Source organism: Dermochelys coriacea, chromosome 2, assembly GCF_009764565.3.
Source record: "Dermochelys coriacea isolate rDerCor1 chromosome 2, rDerCor1.pri.v4, whole genome shotgun sequence".
NCBI classification, from domain to species: domain Eukaryota; kingdom Metazoa; phylum Chordata; order Testudines; family Dermochelyidae; genus Dermochelys; species Dermochelys coriacea.
The window spans coordinates 241,975,102-241,989,030 of record NC_050069.1 but is presented as its reverse complement, the minus strand read 5'-3'; the positions used below and the strand labels follow the sequence as shown (position 1 = coordinate 241,989,030).

The following is a 13,929-nucleotide window of genomic DNA, read 5'->3' as shown; positions in this document are numbered from 1 at the left end:
AGAGAATCCCTCTAGGCAAAACCTTAAGTTACAAAAAGACACAAAAACAGGAATATACATCCCATTCAGCACAACTTATTTTATCATCCATTTAAACAAAACAGAATCTAACACATAGCTAACTAGATTGCTTACTGACTTTTTACAGGAGTTCTGACCTGCATTCCTGCTCTGGTCCTGGCAAAAAAAACCACACAGACAGAGAGAACTCTTTGTTCCCCACCCCCTCCAGCTTTGAAAGTATCTCGTCTCCTAATTGGTCATTTTGGTCAGGCGTCAGTGAGGTTGTCTTAGCTTCTTAACCCTTTACAGGTGAAAGGGTTTTTCCTCTGGTCAAGAGGGATTTAAAGGTGGTTAGCCTTCCCTTTATATTTATGACAACATGTCCATTCCACTCGTGGTGTATGAGCTCCCCAAGCACAGATGTTGGAAAATTTTCCTTTGGCTAACCCATTGGGGTGGCTTGATCATCCTCTACTGCCTTGTGCCACTGCATGCAGGTATTAAGAGTGGAGCCACCCTCAACCCACCTTAGTTCCTCCTTGCCAGAAAAACTCCAATGCACAGGGGTCAGAGGGCAGGTCATGGAATGGACACATGCCACACATCTCTCAGAAAAACAGTTATGGAACAGGTTACTAACCATTTTTGGTTCTTTGAGTGATTGCACACATGCATTCCACTCTTGGTGATTCACAAGCCTTGAAACCAGGAGGTAGGCTCAGAATCATTCTGAACAAGGGCTTAAGGTCAACTCTCCTAAATCTTGCATTATCTCTAGCAGGCTGAATGATGGCATAGTGGGATGCAAACATGTGTACTGAAGACCAGGTTGCTGCCTGTCCACAGGCAGCAACGTCTCCCCTCTAGCAATTAGGGCCCAAGGCAGCAATTACACCCAACAGTTCATCTCCGGTAACAGCCTTTCCTAGTGGGTGCAACTCTCAAATGGCACCCCCACCTAATGGGTACAGTTCACGAGCGGGTAAGAGATCTGGGCCCTCTCACTCCACCGGCATGACACTCTGTACCTAAAGGGAACATCCTACACCCCCATGTTCATCTTTATAAAATGACTGTGTGGTAGCCGATGCCAAAGTTTGTCATGTTGGATGTCTTTGGAAGGCTCACGATGCACAGAGCATTGTTGTTACAGTAATGTTATACGTTATAATTTCATATATGTAGTTATGAGGCTGAAAATGTATCCTCATGGCTTAAAATAAGCCCCGGCAAAAACTCTCCAAGAGCAGACAGGCAGTTCACACCTCAACAGGGCAGGTATAGGACAAACCCAGCCCAGCCTCACAGGAACAAAGGACTCTGGCCTAGGCAGCAACAAAAGGATCTGTTGGACTCTTGAGTGAGTCACTCCATTTCCTTTGGTCAGTTTGGGACTGCAGTGAGGTAATGCTCACCTGACTCTGAAGTGGGGGGAGGGGGCGGCAAAGCCAAGAGAGAAGAAAGAACATGATAAAAGGGAGAGACGTTTGCCATGTTCTTCCTCTCTCTTCCACCTACATCTACAGACACCATACCAAGTGACTAAAGCGCTGATCAAAGGGGAGAGCCTGGCTGAAGGGTAACAGCCAACCTGTGGTGAGAAGCATCTAAGTTTGTAAGGGCATTGAAAGTGTTAAGATCAGCTTAGAATGTGTTTTGCTTTTATTTCATTTGACCAAATCTGACTTGTTATGCTTTGACTTATAATCACTCAAAATTTATCTTTATAGTTAATAAATCTGTTTATTCTACCTGAAGCAATATGTTTAGTTTGAAGTGTGTCAGAGACTCCCCTTAGGATAACAAGCCTGGTACATATCAATTTCTTTGTTAAATTGACGAACTCATAAGCTTGCAGTGTCCAGCGGGCATAACTGGACACTGCAAGACGGAGGCTCCTGGGTTGTGTCTGGAACCAGAGATATTGGCTAGTGTCATTCGGTTGCACAATCCAGGGAGCAGCTTACATGCCAGAGGCTGTGCGTGAACAGCCCAGGAGTGGGGGTTCTCACAGCAGAGCAGAGTAAGGCTGGCTCCCAGAGTCAAGGATTGGAATGACCTAGCAGATCACCGGTCCAGACAACACCAGAGGGGAACGTCACAACTGGACTCCAACACAGAGTCCTGGGAGGCTGGTTTGGCTTTACTTCCCAGTGGTGCCTACTGTCAGCCTCAAGTTAGCTTCCCTGTGTCACTTACAACCTTCCTCTGCATCCCAGCCGGCCACTGGACATCCCTGGAAAATGCTTCCAGCCCTGGCCCCAGTCTCTATGTGTTGCAGCTCCCCCATTCTTTGACTTGGTGTGGGCTCTGCTCCCATCCTTCCCTGGAGTTCCCAATTCATGTCCTTCTCCCTGGCCTACTAGCCCCGTCTTAGCTGTCCGGCAGCCTTTTAAACACCTCCTCCAAACTGAGCATGCTCAGCATGGGCAGAGGGGTGGGGCCTCCTTAGCCCAGAGTTGCTCCTTAACTTCCTTCTGTCCAGTGAGGGGTTTTTACACCCCATCACACATCCTCTCCCTCAGGTTCAGTGTCAGGTGCAGTCCTGTGGTTCTTCCACCTCCCCACCCCCCTGCCCCCAGGAAAAAGTCATTGATTTGTGATTTTTCTCCTTCCCGGTGCAGGATTTCAGAGCTGTATGGCTGCAATGAGAGGTACCACCTCATAATTCTGTGGTTGGTGTCTTCCATTGTGTTCAGCCACCATAGCGGGACATGGTCAGTCATTAGCTGAAAGGTATTCCCCCACAAATAGTACTTCAAAACATCCACAGCCCATTTCACTGGTAGGGCCTGCTTCTCAATGTCTGAATAGGAGGTTTCTCATGGGGACAACTTCCTGCTGAGGTACACTATGGGGTGTTCTTCTCCATCAATGTCTTGGGATAGCATCATGCCTAGACCCACATCAGAGTTGTCTGTTTGGAACATAAACTTCATGGTGAAGTTGGTTTGGTGAGCACAAGTTCTCAGCTCAGCCACTCCTTTAGCTCCTGGAAGGCCCTCTCACAGGCTACCGTCCACAGGACCTTCTTGGTGCTGGTGTTCTTTACCAGGTCTGTCAAGGGCACTACGATGGTAGCAAAGTTGGTCATGAAGCATCGGTAATACCCAGGGAAGCAGAGGAAGTGGCATACCTGGTGTTTTGTCATGGGGATGGCACATTGCATCAGGGCCTGCACTTAGTCTCAACTGCCCTCCTTCCACTCACTAGCCCTAGTACATCATCTCTCACCTGCAGTCATCATTTTCAAGCTGAGGGCTCCTGAAGGGCTTGTAGGACAGATATATGCCTCAGATGATTTCCCCTGTCCCCTCCCCCCTTTCCCCCCCAGATTCCATCTGCTTCCCGGAGCAACACGGGGGCAAGGCAGGCAGGCAGGCATGGCTGGAGCTGGAGCTGCTCTACGTAAACACAACGGGGGGCCATGGGAGCTGGCAGGCTGCAGAAAATAACCCCATGGGCCGCATGTTTAAGAGCCCTGAACTAGATAAATTCATGGAGGATAGGTCCATCAATGGCTATTAGCCAGGAAGGGCAGGGATGGTTTCCCTAGCCTCCGTTTGCCAGAAGTTGGGAATGGGTGACAAGGGATGGATCATTTGATGATTACCTGTTCTGTTCATTCCCTCTGAAGCACCTGGCATTGGCTACTGTTAGAAGACAGGACACTGGGCTAGACAGACCTTTGGTCTGACCCAGTATGGCCGTTCTTATGTACCTATAACCACAGCATTTGTGCCCTCCGCCCCCAGGTTGTTGCTAGGCCCCTGCTGTTGGAAGAGGGTGGCTACTTGTTGAATCAGGCATTGTTGCTGCTCTTGTTGCTGGGCAGCCAATTCTCAGATAAGTTGTTGCTGCTGCTGCTGTTGTTGTTGCATGGCCTGCTGTTGCTGATGGGTGGCCATCTGCTGAAACAACTGCATCTGCTGTAATTAATGCTGCACTGCCTGTTGTTGCTGCCTGTTGGCCAGCCACTTCAGTAGCTTCTCCATCTCGATAGAGCTCCTTCTTTTGGTCCCGTCTCTCTTTTCCTTTATGTTTTCTGTATTTTTCCCCCTTCTTTTTTCTCTCTCCACAGACCTGGGTTAGACTGTCATTCTCCACCAGTTGTAGCAGGAGGCAGCATCTCCCGCTTAGTGGTTAGGACCCAAGGTGGCAGTCACACCCCATAGTTACTGTTCACTAGCAGGGTAGGGGAACCTGGGCCCTCCCACTCCACCAGATTCTGACTCAGGGCTCTGAGAGACTGGTTTAGCTTTGCTCAGCCATTGGTTCCTTGAGTTAGCATCAAGTCAGCTTCCCTGGGTCACTTCTGACCTCCCTCTGCATCCCAGCCAGCAACCATCTCTACATTGGAGCACATTGCCTTCCAGGCTTTAATCCCTCATCTGAGTCTCTAGTTGCAGTTCCAAGCCAAGGAATGGGGCAAGCGGTTCCACTCCCATCCTTCTCTGGAGTTCCTAATGCATGCCCTTCTCCCTGGCCTGCTATCCACTGACGTAGCTGTCCGGCAGCCTTTAAACCCTTCCTCCTACCCAAGTATGCTCAGCAAGGGCAGAGGGGTGGGGCCTCAGACCAGAGTTGCTCCTTAACCCCCTCCTGTCCAGTGAGGGGTTTATACACCACATCACACAGCCCTACAAATGTCCAGGATAAGCACTTGAGCCAGAAAGACCACAGAGCCCACCTATGATCTTGTTGATTGTGCTGTCACTCTGCTTGGTTGGGTAACATTAGCCAAGTCATTGCATAAGTGAATACAAGAAGCTATCCAAGATGAAGTCCTCTGAGAAGAGACTGGGTGTCCTTTCATCCTGTCTGTGACTGCCACTAACAGCTGCAAAGACAACCAGAATGGACTGAACCTGTTGAGACAGAACACCAACACTCTCCTGACATCCAGAGTGTGCAACCATTCCTCATCTTTATTCGAGTGAGACTTCAGGAAGACAGAAGGTAGGTAGGTAAATGGCCTGGTTGATATGGAACTTAGACACCACTTTCAAGACAAACCTTGGATGAGGACACAGGTAAACCTTATTTTTAAAGAAAATTGCATAAGGAGGGCCAGACATTAACTCATGTAGCTCACCCACCCTCCAGGCAGAAGTGATGGTCACAAAAATTCTACCTTCATTGAAAGATGTAGCAAGGACCAGGTAGCTAAAGGTTCAAAGGGAAACCGCATAAGTTTTGACAAAACCAAGTTCAAGTCCCATGAGGGAACAGTATCTTGTACACGAGGGAACAATCATTCCAAGCCTTTCAAAATCTTATTGCTCTATATTGTCTAATAAGATATCAATTATCAACCTGAGGGTGTAAAGCTGAGATAATTCTCTCAAAGTCCACCTAGCAGTTAACAGCCAACTCTTATTGTTTCAGGTATAACAGATAGTCCAGGATATGATGGATTGAAGAATGTGTCATTAAGATTCCAGATTGTCTGTACCAGATAGCAAAGTAAGTGGACGTCCTAGATGCCTTTCTACTACTCAACAATACATCATGAACCTCTTTTGAACAAGACCCTTTTCGAGGGTCCACCCATGGATCATCCAGGCTGTTAAATGAAATGATGACAAGTCTGGGTGGAGTAGACAACAATGGTTTTAAGAAATTATGTTTGGGTCCAATGGAAGCAACATCAGTGCTTTCACTGATAGGGACAGGACGGTGGAAAACCAGTGCTGCTAAGGCCAAGCTGGTGCTATAAGTATGACTCAGGCATGGTCATTTCTGGTTTTTAACAACATTCTGTGAAGGAGTGGGATTGGTGGGAAGGTATACAGGAGTTTGCCTGTCCAGGACAATAGGAAAGCATCCAGGAGGGAATCCAGACTGCGATCTTGCAGGGAGAAAAAGTGTTGGCACTTCCTGTAGGTTCTCATTGCAAATAGGTCTTCCTGGGGAGTCCCCCACAGCTTGAAAATGTACCTGGCTACTTCCGGATGGAGAGACCACATGATGACTTGTTGGTCATTCTATAACCCTGGAAGGTTAGAGACTTTGAGATCAATAGAATGGCAATGCAAAAATCCCATAGATTAATTGCCTCTTGACAGAGCAGGGTCAAGCAGGTGCCTCCTTGCCTTTTGATATAGAATATTGCCACAGTGTTGTCTGTGAAAGTGAGCAGGATTTTTCCCTTGATGTGGGGTAGGAAAGCCTGTGACACCAGTTAGATAGTTCTCAACTTCCTGACGTTTATGTATAGAGCCTGGTCTTTTGTGGACCATAATCCTTATGTCTGAAGGGAACCAAGATGAGCCCCCCAACCCAGGGCAGCCGCATCCATGACTAACATTAGCATCAGTTGAGAAAGGACAAAAAGACTATCTACACATGCATCGGCAGGGTTTGTCCACCAACCTAGAGAGGCTAAAATGTGAGGAGGAACCCTCAGTATAGTGTTCAGAAGTGCTCAGTGAGAATGCAGAGGCCAGCCAGTCTTGGAAATTCCCAAGACACAATCTGGTATACAAAACTATATACAAGCAAGAGGCCAGATGACCCAGAAGCCTCATACAATTTTGTGTTGTCATGGTTGAGTAGGCCTGGAGATCTAGAATGATGGATCAAATTGTCTGAAACCTTGATTCTGGAAGGAAAGCTCTGGCTTGAGTAGAGTCCAGTACTGCTCCTATAAATTCTATCCTCTAAACAGGAGAGAGGATCAACTTCTCTGAGATGATTAACAGACCCAGTGCATTGAAAGTTGACTGGATACACTGGATAGTACATGAATCCTGAAATGGCCACTCACAAGCCAGTCATCCAGATGGGATAGATTTGCACTCTTAACTTTCTTAGGAAGCAGCTACTGCTGGCAGACATTTTGTAAAAACACAAGGAGCTACTGACAGGTCATAAGGCAGCACAGTGTACACATATTGAGAATGGCTTATAGGGGACCTGAGATACTTCCTGTAGCCCTAAGAAATTGCCATATGGAAATAGGCATCCTTTAAGTCAAGAGCAGCATACCAGTCTCCAGGAAAGGGATAATGGAAGTCAGCAGGACGATATGAAACTATCCTTTTTTAGGTACCTGTTGAGTTGACACAGGTCTAAAATTGGTATGATAGGATCTTTCATGGCTGGGCAACTGTCAAACATAAAGGGAAGGGTAACCACCTTTCTGGATACAGTGCTATAAAATCCCTCCTAGCCAGAAGCAAAATCCTTTCACCTGTAAAGGGTTAAGAAGCTAAGGTAACCTCGCTGGCACCTGACCCAAAATGGCCAATGAGGGGACAAGTCAAATCTGAAGTGGGGGGACAAAGGGTTTTGTCTGTCTGTGTGATACCTTTGCCGGGAACAGATCAAGGATGCAAGCCTTCTGACTCCTGTAAAGTTAGTAAGTAATCTAGCTAGAAAATGCGTTAGATTTTCTTTTGTTTTTTGGCTTGTGAAATTCGCTGTGCTGGAGGGAATGTGTATTCCTGTTTTTGTGCCTTTTTATAACTTAAGGTTTTGCCTAGAGGGATTCTCTATGTTTTGAATCTGATTGCTCTGTAAAAGTATTTACCATCCTGATTTTACAGAGGTGATTCTTTACCTTTTCTTTAAATAAAATTCTTCTTTTAAGAACCTGATTGATTTTTCATTTTTCTTAAGATTCAAGGGTTTGGGTTTGTGTTCACCTGTACCAATTGGTGAGGATATTATTATCAAGCCTTCCCCAGGAACGGAGGTGTAGGGCTTGGGGGGATATTTTGGGGGAAGACATCTCCAACTGGTCTCTTTCCCTGTTCTTTGTTTAAATCGCTTGGTGGTGGCAGCGTACCAGGTTTTTAACCTAAGCTGGTTCCCAAGGCAAGAAAGAAATCTGTGCCTTGGGGAAGTTTTAACCTAAGCTGGTAAGAATAAGCTTAGGGGATCTTTTATGCAGGTCCTCACATCTGTACCTAGAGTTCAGAGTGGGGAAGAAACCTTGACAGCAGCCTAGTGGCTAGACTATTGTTCATTTAGTCTGTAAGGTCAGAGGCAGTAATACGGGGACCCAGACCCTCCCACTCTACCAGGTCCCAGGCCAAGGCCCGGTGTAGATTGGCCCCTGAACTGGGGAGATGGGGTCTCCTTCATGACGGGAATCAAAACCCGCTCTCTGAGTTACTTCCTACACATCTCTCCAGTTTGGGGTGTAGCCCCACTAGTCCAGTCACCTGAGTGCTGGGCTTATTTGGAGCCTCCCCTTGGCAGGGGAGCCCTTACTTGCCTCAAATGGCTGTGCTAGCTGGCAGTTGGTCACTGATTCGTCCCTTCTGGCAGGCAAGCAGAGAGCTCCTGCCTCCTCGCCAGTCAACCCCCAACTGAGCTAGGCACTCTTCTTTTCTCCCTCCTCCAGACTTGGCATTAGCTGAAGGTATAGCAAGGTGTGGCTAGCTGAATTCAAATGTTTTCTTTAACCCCTGCTGTGCTGGACAGCAATTTCTCTGCTCCCTCACAATTGGCCTGAGACCTCTCTTAGCTATCAATATTAGAAAACAATGGGACTAAAACTCTGTTCCTCTGTGACATTGCAAAATATTGGCTGTGGTTCCCATCCAAAGGAAAGACTGAACCTCCTTGAGAAGGAACTCCTCGTGAGGGTTGTCCCTGAAGAGAGAGAGAGAGGGAGGATGGGAAGATATAAATTGAAAGGTGTATCCCACTTCCATAGTATGTCAGATCCATTGGTCCAAAGTAATTTGGGACCAAGCACTGATGAACTAGGATAGATGTGCAGCAAAGTGAGACTCACCGGTGTGGCACCTCCTGCTGATTGTCCTGGGAATTAGCTCACTTCCAGCCTGGAGTGCCCTCTGCTGGCCAGCAGCTCACCTGCCTCACACCCCCATGTCCTTCCCAGACCCTGGGGTTCTGCCCCAACAGGTTCCCTACTCTCTGGGTCTCCCCTCTCAGGGGAACACCCAAGCTTCTAAGCCCACCTCACCTCATGGCTATTGCCAGTCATCATCTAGCCCCTGTTCACTGGGGCAGACTGCAGTGTAATGGCCACTCATCATTGGACCCTGGTTTGGACCTGCTGCCTTTCCCTGCAGCCCAGTACCTCTCTAGGCCTTCCTGTCAGGCCACAGCCTGGGTGGTTGCTAGGCCTGAGCTCCACAGCTCAGCCTGCCCCTTCCCCAGCACTGCTCTATCCACAGTACCCTTTGGTACAGCTCCTTCAGGCAGCTAGGTCTATCTCTCTCCAAAGCTAGAGAGAGACTGACCCAGGTCCTGGCTCACAACCCTTTTATAGGGCTTAGCCTGGCCCTGATTGGCTGCCTCCCAGCCTTTTCTTATTGGCTCTCAGCCCCAGCCCTCTCCAAGGGCTGGCTTTTAACCCTTTCCGAGCCGGAGCAGGGTGACTGCCCCACTACAAGATGGTCCACAAAGCAGAAGGAGAGACTTAAATAATAGAGATTGGTCTGACCTCCTCAATCAGCCCATCAGCCTTCAGGACACCTAGACGAGACAGGAGCTGCTGTAGAAGAAGCAGGGATTGGCCTGTGCCTACAATTCCTACTCTTCATCCTTGATAGGTCCTGGCAAGATGCCAGGATAGATTATCTGTAGTACTGCTGTGGGAAAAAGTGCTTCCTTGAGGGGGCAGAAGTGTATATATATTCAGTGAGTTCAGAGTCACCCTGGAGTCCTTTAAGCTATGAAGTTTATCATCTGTCTGCACTGAAAAGAGGGATAAGCCTTCTAATGGCAGGTCTTGAACAGTCTGGTATACTTCTTGGGGCAGCCCTGAAGACTGTAATCAAGAGAACTTACACATAATGATGTCAGAGGCATGGTATAGCTGCCGAGTCAGCTATGTCCAAACTGGCCTGAAGAGAAGTTCTTGCCACTTACTTCCCCTGATCCACCAGTGAAAGCAACTCCAGTTTAGCATCCTCAGGCAGCTTGTCCTTAAATTTCAGAATAGTGTCGCAGATGTTAAAGTCATGTCACCCTAACAAAGCCTGCTGGTTGGCAATTCTAAGCTGCAACCCCAGCGTAGAATAATTTTTTCTACTGAACAAATCCAGGTTCTTGGGGTCTTTTGATGTAGGGGTAAATGCCTTCTGCTCCTAGTGTTCCCTTTTGTTGGCTTCCAAAACGAATGACCTTGGGAAGGCACATAATAGCTACACTCTGCTCATTTTGATGTGGGAGGGAGTGAGGAAGGAGTTAAACAGAAAGCCTTGTTGGGCTCTAAAATCAGTTCATTGATCAGTAGAGCCACAGGAGATGGACAAGCTGTGTCCAGAATGTCAATGAGAGGATGAGAAGATTCCCAAACCTCCTCTACTTGGATGTCCAAGACAGAGGCCTCTCTTGTTAAGAGCTCATGGTGAGCTCTGTTGTCATCACGAGGAAGGTAAAGACACTCTGGAGAAAACTGATTCACCCAGGGAAGAGGAGAAGGATGAAGCTAACACAGATTGAGGCTGGGCCTCCTCTGATAATTGCCCCTCAGAATCCTCCTGAACCCCTTCCTCATGCTTGGTACCAAGCCCAAAACCTGGTGCAGGATCAGGAGGGGTTCAATGGGATGTCTAGTCAAGGAAACTGAATGTGAATGATGTGGGAGTATCTTGAAATGGGGTGAAACCCCCATGGGTTCCAGAAAGATCCATGCCAGCACCAGTCATAGGATCTCACAAGAACCCCAGGTAGTAAGGTCTAATAGGGGAGTGGTGAGACACCCTGTGGCAGGGAGACATAAGAGCCAACCTCTGAGTCAGGAAAAGAAGCATCATGTTCTCCTGACTATAGAGAGGCCATCCCAGTGGAAGCCAGAGACCAGAAGCAAGAGTCCACAGAAGAATGAAGAGAAGCCATCATTGTTGGCTTTCCTTATGACATTAATGATGGAGGAGAGGTCCAGGACACATGAGGTTGATACAGTACTGGGCACTGCACTGAGGAGGGTAGCACTGAGCGGTCTACTGTTGCTGTAGGACAGGGGCAGCAGAGCCTTCCCAAAAGTAGGGGGGGCAGGGGTCCCTGCCTCTTCCATGGCCCTGCACTCCTCCCTCCTCTTCCCCCAAAGGCCCTGCATCCAGTCAAGCTGCAAGCCAGAGCAGGGCTACGGGGTCACCCAAGAGCAGCCTCCAGTCTGTGTCCCCACCCCCTGGCTCCTCTTCCCAGAGCAGGTGCAGGGTCTGTGGCTCCCCACAGCAGCCTGGGCTCCCCAGCCAGGCTCCAGCTACCTGCCTGGCGGGAAGAGGGAGGGGTATCTCGGAGGGAAGAGTAGGGGTAGGGGCAAGGCCTGTGGCCGAAAGTGGACAGGACAGGCCCCTCCACTTTCAAAAAGTAGGAGGGCCATGGCCCTGTAGGCCTCCCATTCCAGCATCTCTGCTGTAGGAGTGATCTTTTGTATTGCCAGGGACACCTGCACCAATAAACTCAACAAGTCAGTTGCAACTGCCTACACCTCTGGCATAAGTGGCACTGCAATAGTCTCTGCCCACATGCAAGAGATGAAGATGGTGCCTCAGACAATGAAAGCACTGCTTCAAGCCCCAGCACCAGAGTCAGAAGTGCCATCTTAGTACATGAGGGAGTGAAGAAACGCTTTGACTTAGACTGCACTCTACTCAACACTTTGTCCCCTTTCTTTGAAGACTTAGGAATCTGTGATCTGCTTCTCCCAGAAGCATCCTTAGAAGCCTTGTGATTCTTCCTGAACATCAGAGAGGGCAAGCAGTGCCAGGACTCAGCCAGCATTGGAGGTGCATTTCATATGGACTCCAAAGTGCTCGGTATCTTCTCTGACCAAGAAGGCTCTGAAGGTGGTCTCAGAGCAGCCTCCATCAAAAGAAACTTCAGATTGGCCTCCTGATCTTTTTCGGTCCTCAGCTTAAAACATTTCAAATCTAGCACCCTAATGTGAAACTCACCCACACACCTTAAACAACTAGAGATGCTTGTGGTCATCAATTTCAAGCAAAAAGACTAGGCCTGGTTACTGAGGCATTCCTCATTACCAACAAACAAACCCCAAAATTGGGGAGCCGAGAAAACTATTTGCCACTAAACAAAAGTTTATCCATTACTAACATTAAGAACTATACTGAGAGGTATATACAACTATAACACAGAGAGAACTTGCTAAAGCAAGACCAACACATTCCAATAACTATCACGGGTCGTAAGAAGAAACTAAGGGGAGTCAGGGGCACCTCCACCTTTATACCTGCACACAGTAGAATGAGGCAGCAGAGGGCGCTCCAGGTTCCTCAACAAGCACTGCTGTGGGAAAAATTTCCTATACCTGTGCTTGGCGTGTGTACACACCAAGAGTAGAAGGCACATGTGCAATCACTCAAAAAAGGAATTGAAAACATATTTCTTATTTCTAGAATAACCATTAACTTAGTGATAATATAAGCTGCTCATTCTTACAGGAAAGTAGGAACTTAGAAAACCATTGTTTCCTTGTTTTTTTAGTAAAACAATTCTCTGATCTTAAGCATGTCTAAAAGATATCTCAGCCATTTATGGTATCCATGTAAACACATGCTTATTTATTCAGCTCATTTCCATACCCTTTCATTTGCACTTTTTCAGAATCTGAACAGCCATAAATTCATAACTAAACTTTAATACTTTTTGTAGAATTTTTCTGATTAAACCAGCTAATATAAATACAATTTCCATCAAAAACCTCTCAACTTGACAAGTACCTCTAAAGCTTTCTGCAATTTTTCCTCAAGGTTTTTCTTCTCTCTTTCAAGAACTTGAAGATTTTCCTATGATATATAAAGAATGTTTGTTTAGATCTTGTGATTTCTTCATGTTTATCCTTTGAATCTATGAGACCAGCCCTGGATTTATATTTAGTAACTAATATCTAAGTTAAAAATCTATTGATTTTTTTTCTTCTACCTTAGCAGCTCACTGATGACTGGGAAAACCATAGTGTATGAGAAGCTAGCAATTGCAACTATTTTCTGCCAAATAAAGTTATATTATAATAACTAGAATAGTTTTTTCAATAAAAAAGCAATCCATGTACCTCATAGATTAGTCTGAAACACTGAGCCATATTGTAATAGCTATCTTAAATAGCTGTCATACTGCAATGCATGAGAAATGCATCAATAGATAATACTGTTTTCATAAACGTTGACTCATATTTATTCCAAGTAAATTCAAGAATACTAATCTATATTTGTCCTTATGTAATAATATAGGCTTCATAGTTGACACAATACTATAGCACTGAAGGATGATCTTGTGGTTAAGATATTGGACTGAGGTATAAAGATACAGGATCTAGTCTCACTTCTTCCACAGATCTTGTATGATCTTGGGCAAGTTACTTAACCTCTCCAGGCCTCATTTCCCCATCCGTAAATGGAGATAATACTTTTCTACCTCAAGGTGGGTTAAAACATTAAATGTTTACAACGTGCTCAGATACTATGGTGATGAGCATTATGGTATAGCCTATGAACTAACAAAGAATACAGCATATTCTAGTTTGCCAATATGATGTTCACAAACAGCAGTGAAAGCTTTTTTAAATTGTGTTCTCACTGATAAATGGCAAGTCTAAGTTAAATGAAGGATTCCATTCAAACCTTATCTTACTGAAAATGCAAAACCACTGAGCCATGCTATTATATGTGAACAGAGATGACCAACATATTTCAGATGAAGGGTAGGTTCCTGAGTTAGTGGTTCTGTTGTGTGGTGTGTGGTTGCTGGTGAGTATTTGCTTCAGATTGGGGGGCTGTCTGTAAGCAAGGACTGGCCTGTCTCCCAAGATCTGTGAGAGTGATGGGTCATCCTTGTAGATCCATCACTCTCACAGATCTTGGGAGACAGGCCATTCTCCCAACCCAGGAACCTATCCTTGCAACAAAGCCCGTTGCCAACTCTGTCCACATATCTATTCAGGGGACACCCCATGATAGGGCCTAATCATAGGGCCTA

General features: G+C 46.7%; 1 protein-coding gene across 1 annotated transcript in view; it reads right to left on the bottom strand.

The window, feature by feature from the left end:
- Positions 1–13,929, bottom strand: part of CCDC7 (coiled-coil domain containing 7) — a 294,105-nt gene that overhangs the window by 152,447 nt on the left and 127,729 nt on the right. The window contains 1 exon segment of the mRNA XM_043507137.1: positions 12,675–12,740. Coding sequence (XP_043363072.1) covers positions 12,675–12,740 — 66 coding nt within the window.